The following is a 20329-nucleotide window of genomic DNA, read 5'->3' as shown; positions in this document are numbered from 1 at the left end:
TATTTTTTTGCCTGCTTCCAATTTCAATTCACTTTTTTTACTTTTTAGATTATTCTCACTTTTTGCGTATTCTTTAATTTCCATTAATTTAAATTCAGTTGAGTTTGACACTTTTCAGGATTTTACCAGAAAAAATTCTTCTGATTAAATCTGGCTACTGACTACACTGAGTGTTACCCTCTCATTTTTGCTGTCATTTCCAAATTAAGGAACGCTTTTTGGACTAAATCTGCCTACTTCGGACTTTTTCTGACTATTTCTGGGAGATAAGGAACGCTCCTTCAGTTTATTATTTATTTATTGTTTTATTAGTGGTATTCATCTAAACCGATAACTTTATCAAGCAGATAATAGCTGCGTTTTCGTATTCTCCAGCAAAAATATCCAGTAACTTGCCAGTAACCAAATTTCGGAGAGTAAGTGAATATTTACCCCCAATGAGTGAAATAGGCAAGAAAGTACAAAAACGCAAAACCAGCAAAAAGCTGCTAGTTTTATGAACAGCTGATTAATTTGTTATTTTCCGATGCAATTTTCTTAGAAAACTAGTATTTTCCATCTTATTATATATTTAAATGGGTTTATTTTTTCAATTGCAACTCTAAAAGCATCACAAACAATTATTTTGTTATTGTGAATTACATTAAGCATCATGACATCAGCTGTTTTTCTTACTAGCAAATAGTTGCTAGTAAAAATTAATCCAGTAAAAATCCAGTAAAACTTGCAAGTTCACCTGTCATCTTTGCTCTCTCAATTTCCCCTCTTGCTAGTTTCTTGCAAGAATGATAGAATACAAGATTGCGCCGATCAGAGAGGATTTTTGAGAATAAATTTTCTGTGACGTCACACTGGTGCAATTGCGAGAGAGAAATGCCAAAACGTAAGCAAGAACGGAAGAAGAAGAAAAAATGTTGCAAGGAAAACGTAAACAAGTTGCACAAGTGTGACGTCATGCAAACAACGATTCTGTCAAATTCGTTAAGAGAGGAATAGCGGTCCGAGATCGGCGCAACCTTTGTATTCTCTCAATCGTGAGTTTCTTGCAAGTTTTTGCGTACGAAAACGATATCCAGTAAAAAAAACCAGTAAAATTAGTACTGGATTTACTGGATAGTGCGTACGCGAACAGGACTAATCTTATAAGTTTACGCACTTCGTTACATGAACGACCCACACCCTCTTTTGGTTTATACTTGCGACAATAGTCGTGTTTTCTTTGGCTATCGAGCTCAGTATCACTAACTTCATACTACCAGCACGAGGCTAAAGAAATTATAGAAACTAACTCACTAAATGGGAAAAAATTATATTTACGAGATTATATCTATTTAAATAAATATACATATAACATAAAGGCGATTAATTTGGGGGAAACTTTCCATTATGGCCGTTTGTTAAAGGTGCGGTGGGTGAAGGGGGAGTGGGCGTGGCACCTCCAGCCGACCTTTTTGAAGAGGGCATGAACCGCCATTGACAAAAATGCAACCCCCGACTACCTAGGCCCCCTATGGTTCCCTACGGACCCCTTAGAAAAATGGCCAAAAAATCGCAATTTTTACTTGCGTCCACAGTATTTTTGCGTAGAATTCCTTTCTGCGTAGGCGGCCTTCGGCCGCGCTTAGGGATTATAACCCTTACTACGTAGAATTCTCCTTTCTGTGTGACCTAACTGGGGCTAACGCCCCAGTGATGTAACCTTGGGAAAGGATGAGGTAACTAGAATTCCCTTTCTGTGTGGTAAACCTGGGGCTGCCGCCCCAGTGATTTCTATTTTGGTTACTGGGTGTTTTATAAAAATGTCTTGTATATAAAAATGTGTATATAACAAGTAAGAAAGTCTAAGTTCGGGCGGGGCCGAACATTAAATACCCGGCGCAAGTATTACATATATGGCTTTTCAACTTTCCGAAAGCTACCGCTACATGGTAAGCCGGGGTGTATCAATTTTGAATAAATTAGCGTCCTTAAATTTCGAAATATTGACGTTTCAAGCATTTCTAAAATTTACCGTTATATGAAAAGCCGTAATTTTAGTCCAATTTCAATAATTTTGAACGTTTTGCTTTTATGTGGCAAGCACAGTAACCATACCGAGTTTGGTACAAATTGGTGGAACGGTTACCGAGATACATATATGTGATCATAAGTGGGCGGTGCCACGCCCATTTTCCAAAATGTTATGATAAGCGTATTTTCTGGTAAAGAATTGTTGCAAGCATCAATTTTGAATAAATTAGCTTTAATATTTACTCATTTATCGAAGATTTCGTATATCTCCAAATTACCGTTATATGGGATGTGGGCGTGGTTATTGTCCGATTTTTAAAATTTTCGGCCATTTGGTATCCTGTACCAAGGCCAATAACTGTGCCAAGTTTGGAAGAAATCGGTGCAGCGGTTGCCAAGATATACACATGTAACCATAAGTGGGCGTGGCTACTCCCATTTTTCAAAAATTTATAATATTCTTATTTTTCGTCTAAAAGTTATTGCAAATATCAATTTTGAGTGAATAATCTTCAGTAGTTACTAAAATATCGCAGTTTTCGTATTTCTGAAAATTACCGTTATATGGGAGGTAGGCGTGGTTATTGTCCGATTTTGCCCATTTTCAATACCTTCCGTCCTACGCCCGAAAGAAGTACACGTACCAAGTTTCGTTAAGATATCTTAATTTTTACTCGAGTTATCGTGTGCACAGACGGAAGGACAGACGGACGGACGGACGGACGGACAGACAGTCACCGCTTAATCGATTTCTCTTTTCATCCTGATCATTTATGTATACATTTGTCTATATCTATCTCGATTCTTTTGCCTGTTACAAACAACCGTTATGTGAACAAAGTTATAATACCCTTGTGCACAAGTGCGCTCGGGTATAAAAATGTATTGTGCAAATCAATATTTAACCTTTTTTCAAGCGAATAAGCGCAAATGAAAATTGTGATTTTTGGCAATTTTTCTTAGGGGTCCCTAGGGAACCATAGGAGACCTAGGTGGTCGGGGTTGCATTTTTGTCAATGGCGGTTCCTTCCCTCTCCAAAAAGGTGGGTTAGAGGTGCCACGCATACTTACCTTTCGCCCACCGCCCCTTTAACGAACGGCCGTAAAGGAAAGCCAACCCTTAATTTGAACCAAGTTAGAAGAAACAATGGCAGAATGTCTGTTTGTGTATGAGTTCATTTGTCACGGCTACCAAACTTTGCGGCCAAATTATCAGTGAAACAAAACAAACAGAACGGATAATAATTGAACCAGATCTCTATCAAGCTGAAATTAGTCAAGAACGTAAACCTACCGGTACGTAAACCCGAGTCAGCTGACACGATCTGTCTTACCAGAGCGCCCTGTAAATGAAAACTCAACACCGCAGAATTTTTCTATAGTTGTAGCCCGTAGCGCAGAAATCTGCGGAATTTAGATTTTTCCGTGTCAGCTGATTTCTTTCTTCTATAGATAGTTGCCACTTCGTCAGTTTCGCAAATGGTAAAAAATGTATAATTTCCTATTCAAAATACGTTTAAAATATTTGAAATTTACTATTGAATAAAGTTTTTTGTTGAAAACTAAGTAGTTTATATTTAGCTACGGGTTATTATAGCACGAAAAATTGTAGTTGAAAAGGTAAGTTTATGAAAAGGCATTGATGAGTGCCAACACTGTAGTAAGCAACACCGAGCGCGTATTCGACAAAATTCTGCGTATACAGACTGCGTTTAAGTATACGTTCTGCGCATCGGCGTAGCCAGAATGAAATTTAGGGGGGGCCCGATCCTATTAAGCTGGGTACTATTTTATATATATATAAAGAAATTTGAAAGTTAGGGGGGGAGGCTCGAGCACCCCCCCAGCCCCTACCTGGCTACGCCCATGGTTCTGCGTTCTTGACTAATTTCAGCTTCAGGATCATATCATTGTTGTTGAATTTGCGTGCAAAATTTTAATGCGGATCCCGATTATTGCTCAAGAAAACATAGTGTGGCGAATACTGCGGCAATACAAAGCGAACAAAGCGAACAACGAGAAATAGGTAGAATGTTCGAGGAATGACGTAGAATGTTCCACAAAGAGAAACGTCAAGTTGGATGAACATTGCAAACAGCGAGAGAAATAGAATGAGCGATGAGCTTCAGAACGTTCGAGAGTTGCCAGGAGTGCGAGCGCAGTATATAAGAGCCACGACACAGCGGAGTTGGGGAGTTACAAGTCAGCAAGCTACACGTAAAGCGAGCAGAGGAGTGAGTTGCGAATAAGCAAGCTATAAGTTTAATTGTGTTAACAAGTTTAGTAAAGCGTTGTTATTGCTTTAACAAGTATTGCAAAGTGTTTTTACTGTATTAGCGAGTATTGTAAATTGTTTGTTGTACAATAACGTGGATTGTACAAGAATTTGGTCATCGTTAGCATTTATTTAACAATCCAGCGATATGAGCCGTAAGTATTGGGGAATCCCCCAAGAATGATAGAATACAAGATTGCGCCGTCCTGGCCGTTGACATTTGTGTACCACAAGTAAACAAAGAATAGAGCGAAAAGAAGAACGAGTTGAAACTGCCAAAGCAGTTCACTTTACAGCGAAAAACGTGTTTGAATTTTGCTAAATGTGAAAATATTGCATTTTTCACCTAATCTATTAAAGAATAGTGAACATTTTAGTGCACTCCATTGCTTTGCAATTAAGGCTGCTGCAGAAAACTGCAGCAGCATCTCTGCGGGATTGATTAGTTAACTTGCTAATGGAAGCTGCGTGGATCAGAAACAAAATCCTTGTGAGGAAATGCTGTTAATATAATAATAGAGAAACATTTCGGGAACGGCTTTGCCGTGCCCTATGTACACAAAATGCAGCGATTCGTCTCAGCGCTACACTTGCATCTACGCTTCTTGCATCTTGACGGCTGTCGCAATATAACACACAGCACTTCATTGAATTAGTTTTTAAGCAGTCTTCAACTAAAAAATCACTCGCAAATTGCAAATTAACACAATTTAAACTGATTTTTCACTTATAATTAAATTTCTCTTTAGCTGATTTGTAAACAAAGGTTTATTTACAAGTTACCACAACTGTCAAAATCGGCAAAACCAAAGTAGCGGTACCACTGACGGCGCCACCTTTGTTCGCTGCACCGTGGGAATCCCCACGATTGAGAGAAATATTAGCTCTGATCCAATATTTTTCGTGAAAAATCCTGTAAAACTGTCAAACAGCTAAATTACTCTCTGAAGTGAGAGTAAAAAGTGAGTAACAACAAAAAGTACGGGAACAAAAAATCCATTTTTCCTGTAAAAACGTCAACCAGTGATTGCTTGACACTTTTCATGATTTTACCAGAAGAAAAAGTTCGGGTAAAATCTTGCAACTTCATTCTCTACACTACTCTCCAAAAGCCGCTCTCATTTACAGGATTTTGGAGTACGGGTACATTTTTCCTGCAACTTCCTGCAAGTTCGTGTAAAATCCTGTAAGTTCATGGAGTACTGGATCAGAGCTATTCTAGAGAAGTATTCTATCATTCTTGGGAAACCCCAAATTTGGGTTTCAACGCTAATCGTAACACCCGAAGTACATGATTCAAGTACTTGAAAGCAATTCTTGCTCATTCTATTTTGTGTTTTCTATTTGCTTTTACACGTTTCAATTCTGTTGAATTCGAGTTTTTGGTTCTTTAAATAGGAAACAAAGAAAATGCCAAAAGCACAGCAAGAAAGTTGAAACGACTTGACGGTACAGACGCATGTGTACTCGTCCCTTTTCTTCTCAGGCCCCCTCTTCCACTTGCTAGCAGAATTGAATTCAATACTTGAACTGTGTAAAAGCAGCCTTAGCAAATTTTAAAATTTTGAAATTCCATCCCTGTTATGAAGAGACAACACTGACAGATGTCAAATACTTTTTTGCACGCCTTCTTTCTCTCTGCGTATTCTTGTGCTCTGACAACTGCCTCGTGTTTTTGTCTCCCCTTTTTCGGCAAGAGTCATCAAGCACAGAAGATTTTTTAGCATTTTTCGCAAAGTTAATTTAAAAACCAGAAATTCTCAAGTTATATTAGGACGCTAGTGTACAAAAAAATGTCGGTCGAAGTAACCAAAGTGGAGACAAACGTAAATGCAGAAGAGGGTGTTGAAAATGCCGCACCAGTCGATGCTGCAGAAGCTTCCGCAAATGGCGAAGAGGTCAAAAAACAAAAGAAGCCCAAGCCAAATAATAAGAAACTGAGACAAGGTAAGATATTCCTTTTTTCAAAGTGCATTGACATCTACTAAGTAGATCACTTAACCTTAATGTAATTAATGCTCTCGTAACCCCCAGCGGAGGCCGCTGCCAAAAAGGCAATTGAAGGTGTTGATAGTGGGAGTGCCGAAATAGAAAATGCTGTTAGTAACGGTGAGCCGAACAGTGCGGCCGAGCCACTAACTAACTTATCGGATAGCGACAAAAAAGCAGCTGCCAAGAAAAAGAATAAAAACAAAAATAAAGGTGGTAGTAAGAAAGGCCAAACGGATCCACCCAGCATACCTATTGCGGAGCTCTTCCCTGATGGACAATTCCCAGAGGGTGAGATATTACAACACCCCATACCAAAAGATCTTCCAGATGATCGTACTGCCAAAGATCGTTTTACGTCGGAAGAAAAACGCGCTTTAGATCGCATGCATACAGATATCTACCAGGAGTTGCGTCAGGCTGCAGAAGCACACAGACAAACTAGACAGTATATGCAAGGTTACATTAAACCGGGCATGACAATGATACAGATTTGTGAAGAATTAGAAAATACAGCACGACGTTTGATTGGAGAAAATGGTCTGGAGGCCGGTCTGGCCTTTCCGACAGGTTGTTCCTTGAATCACTGTGCTGCACATTATACACCAAATGCTGGTGATACGACTGTTTTGCAGTATGATGATGTATGCAAAATTGACTTTGGCACACACATCAAGGGGCGCATCATTGATTGTGCTTTTACATTGACCTTTAACAATAAGTACGACAAACTTTTGCAAGCGGTTAAAGAAGCCACTAACACAGGTATTAAGGAAGCTGGTATTGACGTGCGTCTATGCGATATCGGCGCCGCCATACAAGAAGTTATGGAATCATATGAACTGGAATTGGATGGCAAAACGTACCCAATAAAGTCGATACGTAATCTGAATGGTCATTCCATCAGTCCATATCGTGAGTTCCAGGCAATTGTTTTGTGCTTTCCTTTGACACCAAAACAAAAAACAACTAATATATTTTTATTTTATACAGGTATTCACTCTGGCAAAACTGTTCCAATTGTGAAGGGTGGCGAGTCAACGCGTATGGAAGAAAATGAGTTTTATGCCATTGAGACTTTTGGTTCTACTGGACGTGGTCTCGTGCATGATGATATGGATTGCTCGCATTACATGAAAAATTTCGATGCACCGTTTGTGCCTTTGCGCTTGCAATCATCTAAACAACTACTTGGCACCATTAACAAACATTTCGGCACTTTGGCATTTTGTAAACGTTGGTTGGATCGCGCCGGCGCTACCAAATATCAGATGGCGCTGAAAGATCTTTGCGACAAAGGTGTGGTGGAAGCGTACCCACCGCTATGCGATATCAAAGGTTGCTACACAGCCCAATATGAGCATACAATTATGCTGCGTCCTACTTGTAAAGAGATTGTTTCGCGTGGCGAAGATTATTAGTACACGCAAAATAAAGAATGCAGAAGAACTATTGTCGCGGTATTGCAAGAGCGCAAAAGAACTCTAGTTTAAAAGGGTTACGGAGGCAAATTGCAGACGTGCTTTTTAAATCGCAACATAATCAATAACTTTATTTGTTTTCGTAATTTAATTTGATCTAATTGCTCACGGAAACTTATTTTCTTAAAAACTTACCAAATTGTTTAAACAAAATTTCCTTAAATATAGTGTGTAACACATGCAATGCTAAGTCTTGAGCGGCGTTTAAATTTATAAGGTACATACAAACATACGGAACAAATTTCTTACATTAATAAAAATTGTTAAATTTTGGGGAAAAAATCAATTGTGGTATATGTCGATATATTAATCTCACACAAATATTGGTAGTTTCGATTTAACAAATGTTTATATCTGCTTCTCAGAACTCAGTTTTATAATAATATTTACTGCATTGAATTTAATGTATAAGTAAAATAAAAGCATGTTTATCAAAAATCCAAATGAAAAATTATATTAAAAATTGAAGCGTTCATTTATCTTAATGTGCATACATATGTATTTATGTAGATCACCTTGGGTTCGAATTGCGCCATTCTCGATCAAATTATTTATTACTCTTCGAATCGAATTGAATAAAATGACAAATGTTTTCTCCCAAATACAATTTAAATTGACGAAGCGCACTCGCTAACGAATACGGCGATCTAATTTCAGTTCAAGTTGCGTTCGATATCGAATGTCAATTCGGACTTTCATTATGTACGACGTTCATTTCCAGTTGACCAAAGTATCCTTCTATTGTCTTGACGGACGCAAAATTACCATTTGTGGGAAGATTACTGATCCTTTGAGAGCATGCGCACACCACCGCCCTAGGTTTATTGAACTACGCTGTGTCAATGAGGATGCCAAGAACCACAATTACACAGTGGAGACAATTACAAACTTCGAGGAACGCAGCTCCCCGTACAGCTATATGTTGGCAACTCTTGGCTGGCCATTACCGTTGCGACGACACAAGAAGGCAACTTTTCGTTTGGAAGGGCGACGCTAAGGCTTCTGCTGGCACTCTATTTTCGAAGGATTAGCATGTTAAGAGGTGATTGGCGATTCTCCACATGCCGGACACTCATTGGGGATATTGGGGTCGAGTCTGGACAGGTAGCTGTTAAGGCGGCTACAGTTTCCAAACCGTAACTGGGCTAGGGTAACGTGGGTCTCTCTTGGCAGTTAAAACTCCGTGTCTGGCACAGGTGGTGATTGCGCTCCTCCAGTCAGTTCTGTAAGTGTTTGGTGAATACCATGGAATGGAAGGACGCTAAGTCCTTCTGGCCACGGGCAGATCAGAGGCGATTTAAGCAGTTCAAAAAGCGAAACAAGCCGCATCTCTAAAAAATGATCGGAATATTAACTAACCATCATTGTTGATTGTAATGCAAGCGGTAAGGCGCAACATCAATTTAAGCTCTTCCTGTAACAGCTTTGGGTCTCACTTATTTTCCGCTCCTGATTAAGTTTCGGGAATTTAAACCAATCAATATTTTTCTACCCCGAGAAATTGCAAGGAATGCAAAGCTTGATGAACCCGAAACCATCCTACAGCAATAAAAAAAGACTTGGATACCATCCAAAAACGTTAAATTACCCAGTTTGGACTGTAATTTTATGGTTCTAACGGCCGTCCTCTCGAACGCCTGTAAAAATTTAACTTCTCGTTAAACAAATGGAATATTTTGGTCGACTGCCTGCTATATGCCTGCCGGGTAGAGACCGCAGCTGGAAAAAGTTATCTAATCTAGAAGATGGGACGAATTCAGAGCCCACGAAGTGATAGCAAGCGAAGACACTTGAGGCATTGCTACTCCCGCACTTCACATACCACCTGATTCCAGCGAAACATCAGCATGGTCTCCGTAAAGTGCACATCACTACAACAGCGCGTAACGCTATAAGCACTCAAACAACACCCCAGCCAGCAAAGAAACATAGACTTTGCCGACAGTGCAGTTTAGTTCAAATTTCCGTATCCGAAAACGAATAGAAAAACTCCTACAGTTATCATCAATTTTCGTATCCGGAAAACGTTCGAAATGTTCGAAAAAGATGATGTCATTTGAAAGCAATAATTTTATTTTATTTTCTCAAGCTAAACATTTGAAAGCATGCATGCGTAATCGGCAGTGGCTGAGCGTGCAGAGTAGTGTGCCCTATCTGTTAGCGTCCAGAAGGTGCCGGGTTCGAATTCCGTCAGGCGCTTCCTAATTCCATTTTATTTCTTTTGAACCATGAAAAAGTACCTGTGAAGTGTAGAAGGAAAGCATATTGAACGAAAATTTCAATCAGACAAGTTTCAGAAAAAACAGCCGAAATCGTATCCGTTTCACATTCTGCATTCTGCTGCACACGTATGTTGGAAAACGGATCGTCAAAGTTTCCGAAAACGGAATCAGTAAACGGCCAAAAATCCGCACTACATCCACTTTTGTGTCCTTTTTCGGATCGGTTTTCGGATTTTTTGTTCACCGGGTCGTTAACCGTAACCACCTCTGTCCTAGTATCGTTGAAACTTTGAAGGTGTTTAACACCATTTGTCATTCCACGCTACTAGAAGACATCGAGGCTTCCTCTCCCACAGGGACTCAAACGGGGCTCGGCGAATTAAATGATTCGTAAGTAACCTTTCAAGATCAATTTTTGAAGCCTAAAAGAGTTTACCAATGGGTTCCACAGGTGTCTTCTCCCATGGACTCCTTAACCACTATATTTCGAAGCTCACTCTGTCACCGAAGTGAATTTCACTGACGACTTTCGATATTAGTGTCTGGGAATAGAATTAATGACCTTTGCTCAATTGTAAACGGATATCTCTCCAGCCTTTCTCTCTGCTTCACTGCAACAAGCTTACCACTCTCCCCAACCATCTGGACGAAAGAGGTCAGTCTTCAACCAGGCATTCATGTCGATGGCACACCAATACCTACGGTGAATCACCCGAAAATTTTAGCCTGCCTTTCTTCTCTGCTTGCTTTTGCTTGCTGGCAGTACCTTGGGCGAAGACAAAGAAACGTTGCTTGCAACATACAAAGCAAATGGCCGACCGGTTCTGAGCTATTATAACTCAGCTATAATAACTCGACTATCACGAGAGACCTGCGCTACTCTGACCCAATTACAGTCAGGATATTGTAGCGGTTTCATGCGGTAAACCCGAATGTAGATACTGCCGCCACGACGCCAACCACATCTTCACAGTCAACTAACACCGCTCTATCTTTGGTCCGAACTCATCCATACAGCTCGTTTCTTGAGCCTACCGTTAGTTGTGCTTGACGGCGGGGCTTAGTAGTGCCGCTCCACCACAGTGGTTCCATTGATTGATATACACCAATTTAAATACAAATTAATATTTATTAATTAAATATGATTAAAATGACTTCAGTTTAACCCCAAAATTAACAAAAATTAAAAACATAATTATATTCAAGAGTATTATGACCAACAACTTTTTAGCTGTACGAGTCGTACAATATGAAATGAAAGAAAAAAAGACAGATAAGCATTTACAACTATTTACATAGTTAATTTTACAAAAGTGGTTCAAATTTACCCATTTCACTATTTTTCGCACCACCAAAATCAAATGTTGACGAATCATCATCATCATCATCTCCGCCATTATTAACCGCCTGTGGGCCAAAAAAATCATTAAGACTCTCGCCAAGTAATGCCTGATTTGCATCACCAAAACTCATATCAAACTGTAGAAAACTATCTTTTCCGTTCTTAGATGGTGGCATTTGCATTTCAGTTGCCGAGTCGACGCTGCTCTCATTGGAACACATAATCGTCTCGTGAAAGAAGCGCTCAAAATCCAATTCGGTTTTCTTTAGCTTCGGCTTGGGTTCTTCACTTGCTTGCAAGGCTACACTAGCGTTAGCAGCGGTTGACGACGCATTTGTGCCATTTACTTTTCTATCATCTACAGTGGCGGCGAATTTTGTATTACCCTCATTTGATTGCTTTAGAAATTCTCTAAAGAATGTATCACAATCGGGCATTTTTCGTGCCTTACGCTTGGTGGGCTGTGTTGGTGTTTTGAAAACTTTATCCGTTTTCATTTGCGCAGCATTCGCGGCATCCGGTGGGTTGATGGACCGTTGTGCTAGTGTTGATTCTGGTGTAAGTTCGATGGGTAATTTCTGGAAATTAATTTGTTAAAACATTGCTATTAAAACGAGTAATGAAGAAAAAGAAACTCACAGTCGGCAATTTAGTGCCTGCGGGCTTTATAATGCGACATTCTTGTATTTCAATCTTTGGCTTGTCGGCGACGAAGGGCAACGCAGTTTTATTAATCTTTTGAAAGCCCAACAACTTGGCTTTCTTGAGCAGCTTGCTGGCCTTAATGAATTCTGGCTTTTTCGGCTGTGGTCGCCTTACCTCTTCTCTTGTCGGTTGCTCGTTTTCTGCTACTTCGCCAGTACTTAAAATTTCGATTGTCTCAGTATCACCATTGACAAAGAAGTTGCTTTCTCCGAAAGCAATGGTACCGTTTTGCTGTTCCTTGCCCGCTTCGTCAACAACTTTCTCGTCCATTTCGCCATTGAAGAAATTTTCCTCTTCAATAACAAAGGTATCACCATCTTTTCCACTTTCGGACTCCCAAGTCTGACTCTCAGTCGTATTACCATTATAAAAGAAATTGCTCTCTTTCATAACAAATGTTGAACTCTTATCATTTTTGCTCTCTTTTCCACCACATCTCTTGTCCTTCTCAATATCTTTTGCTGGCACAAATGCCTCCTCGCGGTCCTCTACTTCGGGCGTCGCAAAATGTACACGTTTCTTTGGCACTATGTCAACGTTATCTTCATCTTCGGTACTTGGACGCCGCAATATGGATCGTGGCATGGTCTTTGTGACTCCGTTATTGGCCGGTTTTGAATGAGTAGTTGCCAAGGTATCCGCCGCTTCATTCTTGGCGGCTGGTGTAATCTCGGAAAATGCCTTTGTATTAGTGGCTAGAAGTTGCTGGTACTGTAGTTGCCTCTTTGCTTCCCATTCTTTGAAAAGGTCCATGAAGGTTGGCTCCTTGCGCTCCACACTTATAGTCGCATTGCTGACATTTTCCGCGTTGGAAAATGCTTCAAGCTTTTTTGTGGCTGGCGCGTTATTTATTTTAGGCAGCTTTTGCTCCTGACACAACACTACCTCATTAGGGGTGGTAGTACCAGGAAGCTAAAATGTTGAGAAGTATGTAAATAGGGGAAGCAAAATATATTTATTTTCCTCAATTTCACGGTTTTCTGCATACCTTCGTTTCGTGTTTCTGCAGTTTTGCAATTAGTTCCTGTTTTTGTGTGTTCAATTCTGTGATGTGTTTTTTCTGAGCGGCTTTCATGGTTTCGAGCTGTAAAGAGAAAATAATTTTAACAGCGTCTAGTAAGGACAAGTAACTAATATCTTTTGATGTGTTACAAAACACATGTGCAAAAAACACTGAATTATCTTAGACAGGAACTAGCAAATAAGCTCCCAGGCTAGTGCAACTGTCTTGGTTTGGGAGAATATTCCACAAAAGCTATCTACAAGGAGACATCGTTGTATACTCCTCGGAAGTATGACCTTAATGTTATGACTTTAGTTAACATTGAAAGGCCTAAAAATTTAAGGTTAATTCTAAAAAGGAAGTTAAACTGGGGACCAAACATGATGAAAGATTCCGAAAAGCTATAACGGTTGAAACCTCCCGTACCTGTGCTCACGTAAAAAATAGTAGGTGTCTAGAGCTCAAGATTGCCGCATCGATTTGCAAGGTGGTGTTAAGACTGACTCTTTTTTACGGTGTAGAATTTTGATTGGATGCTCTCAAAAAAGTTATAAACTTCCGGCAACGGACTAAGTTCAGTAGATAGATAAGATAAAGAAGTACTGAGACCAGTAGGTCTACTGTGCCCTACACTCTTCAAAACATCTCAGCTAGCCCAAAGACTCTACAAATTTCAGAATAGATCCCGGGGCAGGGATTGAATGTGCTCATCTCCTGACCAGAGATGACCTAGGCTGCTGTCCTTTCTGCGTGGAACAGCCACGCACTCCAGAAGGAGGTGTAATAGAGTCGCTTGGTAAGACTCTTAAAATGTACAGGTCAGCTTTTAACCTACAATGGCCTGTCAAAAAACCTAAAATGATTCTTAGTTTCTCTTTAGGGAGGCCTATGAGTACCCTTTGTCTTTGTACCCTCCTATTAATCTTTTGGATTAACGAAGTCATATGGTGTTACACGAATGGAGTCCCCTTAGTATGGTGTTTTCCTTCCTTCCTATATCATGTTGGGTCCTTTTGAAAGGAAGGGCTCCGGTCCTATCGGGGTCGGCAGCGAAACATCTAACTAGCTGGTGAGCAATTAAAAGGTATTGTTCTCTTTAAGCCTCTCTACATTCTCCAGGACCACCGCAGATTTGATCTCGAAGGATGTGAGAAAATTGAGTGCCGCCTGGCTATCGCTTAGAACGAGGATCCTTCCGCTTCGATACTTCCTTCGAAGGTTAATCTCAGCACACAAACTGATGGCTTAGACTTCCGCTATAAATATGCTTGGGAAGGTTCCCAGGGGTACCGAGAGCTCTAGTCTGGGCCCACAAATACCCGTCTCTGTCTCCTCAGGAGTTTTGGAGCCATCTGTACACCCCTTTAGTGCATTCGCCTGGACGTGTCTCTCCAAGATAGCGGTACTCCAGGTCGCCTTGTTGTGTGTTACAACCTTAAAGTGTCTTTTGAAAGCTACTACAATATGCATGTCATCCCTGGAGGCAGCACTAGAGATAGCTGGGAGCCCAGCTTGTCCCTGTTCCTTTTTATCCTGTTTGTTCCTGTTTATCTAAGTCTTAGAACTTGCGCTTTGAAGTACGATTAGTTGGCTAATTGTAGTAGCTATCCTCTCAGGCCCAATATAAATGCAGATTCACAAACTTCAAATGTCTATGGCTGTTTTTTTTTATTAATACGAGTATTAAGATCGCTTCAGGATGAACGAAGAGATCATTGCATATGAGTAAACTGAAATGTCTTCAGTTCAGGCTTGTCTCCTTAAGGAAAAAGGTAAAACAAATTATACGTCTCTCAACAAAATTTGAAACAGAAAATGGAAACAATATAAAAAGTCTTTTACGGACGACTTCAAAATTAATTGCTGACCTCTTCTAGGGCTCCCAAGTTCGAAGGAAGCACCGAAAGCTTAGGTATTAACCCAATGTAAACCTCGCAGGATCTTATAGGACATTATAGAGTATTTTCTGATGACTTCGTATTATTTAATTTGATTAAACTGTTTGAACAGGTCATGAAATACCTGTGTGCATAATTTCATGCAAATCCGTTCTGTCGATTCCGCATGATTATTAATTAAATTAAACTTTGTTAACAGGTGGCAGCTCTTCAAAAAGTAACCTATTTCTCAATCAAGATGATAAACTATCTTTGTGCAAAATTTCATACAAATCCATTCAGTCGCTTCCGCGTGATGGAGCCCCAAACATGGAAACATACAATTTTTCCCATTTATAATAGGGGTCTTCATACTAAATGATAAAGGCATAAATTGCTTAAATTTATCAGTTTATCCGTATTCTTACATGAACGCACCCTGGTAAAAAATTGAATAAAATTGTTTATTATTTAACTTATATGGCTAGTTACGTTTCATTCGTACCTCGTCTATTGTGTTCATTTGCTTTTTATGGCAAACTGTCAAGGTGGAATTTTGATGAAATTTATGCATATATCCACCAACATCGTTTGATAAAGTAATAAACTTTGGTTAAATAGATTTCCATACAAAGTTTGACAGTTCATTTATCAAAATTATAAATTTACCCTTTTACCAAGTTTATGCGCAGTTTATCATTGTTGATGAAGACCCCTAGTATTAGTAAATATACAATAATATATATTTATACATAAACACCGCTTAAAAGGGTATTTTGAGACTTTGGCTTCACAAAATACTGGATCAGTACTTACATATTACCTCATTAAATACCAGGCACTCAGTATAAAAATAAAAAAACTTTAGGATGTTCGAGACTACTTCGTCATATTCAGGATTTTTAGGGTTATAGGGACTATTTCTGGATTTTCGGGACAACTTGGGATTTTGAAGACTTTCTGTATTTTCGGCTTTTTCGGAGTTTTCGAGACTATTTCGGTATTTTCGAGACTAATTCGATATATATTGATTTCCCGTATTTTCGGGATTCTCGGGACGATATAGAGACTACTTCGGGATTATTGGGACTATTCCAGGTTTTCCGACTACTTCAAGATTTTCAAGATTTTGTTTTGGGGAAATTAAAAAAAAATCTCGTGATAAAATTATGAAGTTTTTCGATTGAATAATATGAAATTGTGGGATTAAAACAAAAATACTTTCCTATGAGAAATGATTTTATATTTATTTATTTAAAAGTCATATTATTCTCTGTTAAGGCCAGTACGCAGCTCTCAAGAAAACGGTCAAGAAAAAAATTGCCATTATTTCGTGAGTGTGTGTCCAAGGAATTTTGACATTTTTGATACTTCACAGCCCGTTGCCTCACGCTTTCCTTGAGAAATAATGGAACGGGCATATATTTCTGTTGCAAACATGGGTTGCTCCGTGCTCTTTCTTTCACAAAAAACTTTAGAAAACCGTAGTAGAAAGCTTAGCAAATTCCTTAAGAACTGCGTAGTCTTAAGGAAATTTGACTCAAAAAAATTTCTTAGCCATTTCTTGTACGTCATTTTATATCGAGTTTTTGCTCTTCTTGAGAGCTACCTTTAGGGAATTACCCTTAAGTCAACGTGGCCGAGTGTCTAGAGGTGTGTGCAACCACACGATAGGACCCAGTTACGATTCATGCTCCGAGCACTAACTTCCGAAAGATCACCAGAAATAAAATACTAGCAATAAAAAATGTCACGAAAAAACTAGAAAAGTAGCGAAAAATTCTAAAAGTTCTTGTAAATGTTGAAAAGTAAAATACGAAGATTCTAAAAGTCACAAATGCATAAATCCAGAAAAGTCTCAAAAATCCTCAACAATTTCCACAAAAGTAAAATCATGAAGAATCCCTAAGAAATCTTCCACCATGCCGAAGAATTTCCGAGAAAATTGTGAAAGTCTCAATAAGATCTTTTAGGTTTAAGAATTATCTCATTTTATTATCAGAGCCTGCAAAAAAAAAGTGAATAAAAAAATCATGCTCTAAGCACTAAGCTCGAAAAGATCTCTAAAGGTCCAGTAAAAAGTATCGAAAAGTTCCTAAAATATTCTGAAAGAGTCTTGGAAGAACCCCAATAATAAAGTCCCAAAAATTCCAAAAGTTCTCGAAAAATCTCAAAAAGTAAAATACGAAGAATCTTAAAAGTCCCAAATAAATCCAGAGAGGTCTCGAGAAAAATCTTAAAAGTTTCCAAAAATCAAACATATCTACGAAGAATCCCGAAAAAATTCTGGACCACCATGAAAAATTCCCAAGAAAATTTAGAAAAGTCTCGAAGAATGCTGAAAACTAACGATGTACGTCATTTTATTATCAAAGCCTATAAACTCAAATAAAAAAAATTGTTTTCTAAGCTCATGAGAAAATTACATAGTACAATGAAAGTGGATTTGTAAGTACTCGGGCAAAAATGGTCTCACTTTTTTTCCTATTTAAAAATCCGATAATAACTTTTTCTTACAGCCTCTGGTCGAAAAATATGTCGGCAAAATTTTGACAGTTCACTTAAGGTGGCATTAGGGTGATACAAACTGAGATCTGGTGAGTAACGGGGTAATTGAGGTCAATGAACTTTGGAACAGAAACAAATTGTCTCCTCGAGGCAAGAACATTGGTATACCATACTTGTAAAAAGGCGGCAAAAGAAAAAAAAAATTAAATAAAATTTCGACATTGCCTTGCAAAAATACTGGAGACTCAGAGGTGTATGCCTACTAAATATTTTAAAAAATTACAAAGAATATACATTTAAGTATTAATTACCTCTTTTTTACGATCAGCTATTTGCTTGCTTCTCGTCACTAAGGCAACTATCAAATCATTACGTTTCTGACGCAACTCTTTTAGCTCTTTTAATAAAGTCGCTTCGCTTTCAGCCGCGCCTTTTTTAGCATAATCTTTTTTCGCCTGCATATTTGCCAATTCTCTTTGAGCCGCACGCGCCAATTGAACTGGAAGCAAAACAAAAAAAAAACAACAACAACAACAAAAAATAGATATTTTTCCCCCCACTAATGTTCCCCAATCAACCATTCTCACCGCTTTTTCGCTGCTCCAGTTGGTTTCTACGCCGTTGTTCGGCCTCATACTCCTCGTTCATTTCGAGCATTTCCTTTTGACATCGCACTTGTAATAATTCCAGCTTACAACGTATGTACTCCTCCCAATCGAAATTTCGTACTACAACAAAAAATTCTACGGAATGCTTGTTAACTAGGCGCATACATTCTTGTTCTTCGCGATGTTGTTGGTATTGTGATTTTAATTGTTCTGCAACACACTCCAGCTGATAGTTATCCATTGTGAGGGTTAGCGTTTCCTCCGAGAGCTCTGTGTGTGTGTGTGTTGTTGTTGTTGTTGGTTGAATGATAAAAAACGTTGAAAAAATATTAAATAACTTCATTAGCTAATTTTTATTGTAGTGTATTTACATACATATATGTACATAGATATTAACCAAGTCTGCTTACCATTTTCTAAGCTGCGCAGCTCTTCCTTCACCAATAAGCAATGCGCTGCTTGCGCCATTAGCTCTTGCAATTTGGGGCTGCTCTTTGCTTGTTTTTCAAAATAGTTCATTAATATTAACGAATTCATTTTCACTTTGCGTTTGTTTTTATTTTAATTAAAATCACAACACTTATTAATTTAAAATTTCACAAAGAATAAGAAGGAAATTTGATTATTTGTATTAAACTGGAATTTCAAATGAGCGAATTCTTAACGCTGCTTCACTGCACAAGTAAATTTAAAAAATAACGGTGATTCATATGTGTACACCAGTTTGCGCTGCCAGACAGGCTGCGAATACATGTTCTTATTTAGGGTATTCACAGTGTCGTGGTTTTAATTCTGGCAACTGTCTTTCAACTCACCACAGTCTTTCGATAGACAAAAGCCTTTCGTAAGACAATTGTCAGTTCTGGTACCTATCTTGGAAGCAATTTACCATGGTGCAATTATACCCGGTGTAGTAATAAGAGCGAGAAAGAACATTTGACAATGGGCCGTATGAATAAAAGCTAAGAAATTGCATTTGCTTGAAATTTCATACCTTTTACTTCAATTTTATTTGAATAAATTGAGTAAAAGGTCTGAAATTTGAAGAAAAAGCAATTACTTATTTTTATTCATACGGCCCACTATCTTTTACAAATTAAATTAAATTTAAAAAAATTTACATGTATTTTTAAAACAATAAAATCTAAAATTTAACTAGAAAAAGAAAAAATTAAATCAAAAAAGTAGAAAGAAGCATTTAAGAATTAAAAAAAAAAACTAAAACAATTATTTTTTTATTTATTTTTTAAGCAAAATCTTAGTATTAAAATAATATACAATCCAAAAAATAATAATAAATAAGATCCTAAAAATTAAATGAAATAAAGATATATGTTTTTCTTTATAACAAGGCGACTCTGGCAATTGTATTGACACGAATACAAAATTCACTTCATTAATTCTGTAAACTTTTTCTATTGACAACGTCTCTCAGTGAAGTCAGCCAATCGGCCACAGGCCTAAATACTATTACTCAAGAATGTCTGTTGAAAGTGTCCTGCCAAATTGGAATTTTTTTCGTCCGTTTTGAAACGGCCATTTCTTTTTTCCCAAAACCGATATCAGAATCGAAATCAGTGACTCCAAAAGCCCTATGAAGGGATAAATATTGTTAAGAAGCAATTGGAAAAAAACCATTCGTCATTTTTTTTTTTGTTTTACCGATAACAGATTCGAAATCAGAGACCCAAAAAACCCCTGAGTATAAAATTTCAACGCAAATCTCGATTTTTGACCCCGTTTCTGAATCACTGCGCGTCGTCTTAATCGGCCGTCGCGAGCTGCGTGATTAGAGCAGCACAAATATCGATATTCACCGTACTCGATACTTTCAATATTTAAGAGAAAAAAACTCGATACATCGATATATATCGTTAAATTTTTTAATTTTAAATGAAGCACTGAAAAAAAACATCAACTCATTCAACAAATGCATAGAACCATATATGAGGTATGTATGTACATACATATGTACATATGCATGCGCTGTGACCCATACTCAAAATCACACAGTGATATTATTACAGTACTCACATTTATATTCAACAATTTTATAATGAGCTCGAGCCCATTTTTTTAAATGAAAATTTATTGTGGAAAAGCAACAATAATTTTGAAAAAATGGTAGAAGTGATAGCTATTTCGGAAATCACCACATTTCCTCATCATGGCCTCGAGCTCATTATAAAATTGTTGAATATAATTGTTAAAAGGCCAAAAAATAACAAAAAAAAACAAAGTACTCACATTTTCTCATCCAGACATTTTTTTCATTACTTCTTTATAAAAGTAAATGGCAAACTTTTTAA

General features: G+C 38.1%; 2 protein-coding genes across 2 annotated transcripts; one reads left to right on the top strand and one right to left on the bottom strand.

The window, feature by feature from the left end:
* The first annotated feature begins 5928 nt into the window (after positions 1 to 5928).
* Positions 5929 to 8041, top strand: LOC118735755 (methionine aminopeptidase 2B). The gene is made up of 3 exons (XM_036465700.1): positions 5929 to 6232; positions 6320 to 7189; positions 7268 to 8041. Exons 1-3 carry the CDS (start codon positions 6079 to 6081, stop codon positions 7693 to 7695), a joined length of 1452 nt encoding a protein of 483 aa, XP_036321593.1. The 5' UTR covers positions 5929 to 6078; the 3' UTR covers positions 7696 to 8041.
* Positions 8042 to 11149: 3108 nt separating this feature from the next.
* Positions 11150 to 18984, bottom strand: LOC118735753. Its single transcript, XM_036465697.1, has 6 exons — positions 18431 to 18984; positions 18000 to 18290; positions 17724 to 17911; positions 13013 to 13108; positions 11959 to 12936; positions 11150 to 11897 (listed from the first exon to the last, which is right to left on the bottom strand). The coding sequence occupies exons 1-6, from the start codon at positions 18555 to 18557 to the stop codon at positions 11283 to 11285; spliced, it is 2295 nt and encodes a 764-aa protein (XP_036321590.1). The 5' UTR covers positions 18558 to 18984; the 3' UTR covers positions 11150 to 11282.
* Positions 18985 to 20329: the final 1345 nt, after the last annotated feature.

This window comes from Rhagoletis pomonella, unplaced genomic scaffold (assembly GCF_013731165.1).
Source record: "Rhagoletis pomonella isolate Grant_MI unplaced genomic scaffold, Rhpom_1.0 Rhpom_scaffold_00003, whole genome shotgun sequence".
NCBI classification, from domain to species: domain Eukaryota; kingdom Metazoa; phylum Arthropoda; class Insecta; order Diptera; family Tephritidae; genus Rhagoletis; species Rhagoletis pomonella.
The sequence above is the reverse complement of the archived record's forward strand: the minus strand, read 5'-3'. Positions and strand labels throughout refer to the sequence as shown.

Coding starts and splice junctions, on each gene's coding strand:
- LOC118735753 (XM_036465697.1), bottom strand. CDS start 18,557: ATGAATTCGTTAATATTAATGAACTATTTTGAAAAACAAGCAAAGAGC. Junction 18,291..18,430: donor GCTGCGCAGCTTAGAAAATG/GTAAGCAGACTT, acceptor ACACACACACAG/AGCTCTCGGAGGAAACGCTA. Junction 13,109..17,723: donor TAGCTGATCGTAAAAAAGAG/GTAATTAATACT, acceptor TTCTCTTTACAG/CTCGAAACCATGAAAGCCGC.
- LOC118735755 (XM_036465700.1), top strand. CDS start 6,079: ATGTCGGTCGAAGTAACCAAAGTGGAGACAAACGTAAATGCAGAAGAG. Junction 6,233..6,319: donor TAATAAGAAACTGAGACAAG/GTAAGATATTCC, acceptor CGTAACCCCCAG/CGGAGGCCGCTGCCAAAAAG. Junction 7,190..7,267: donor TCATTCCATCAGTCCATATC/GTGAGTTCCAGG, acceptor TATTTTATACAG/GTATTCACTCTGGCAAAACT.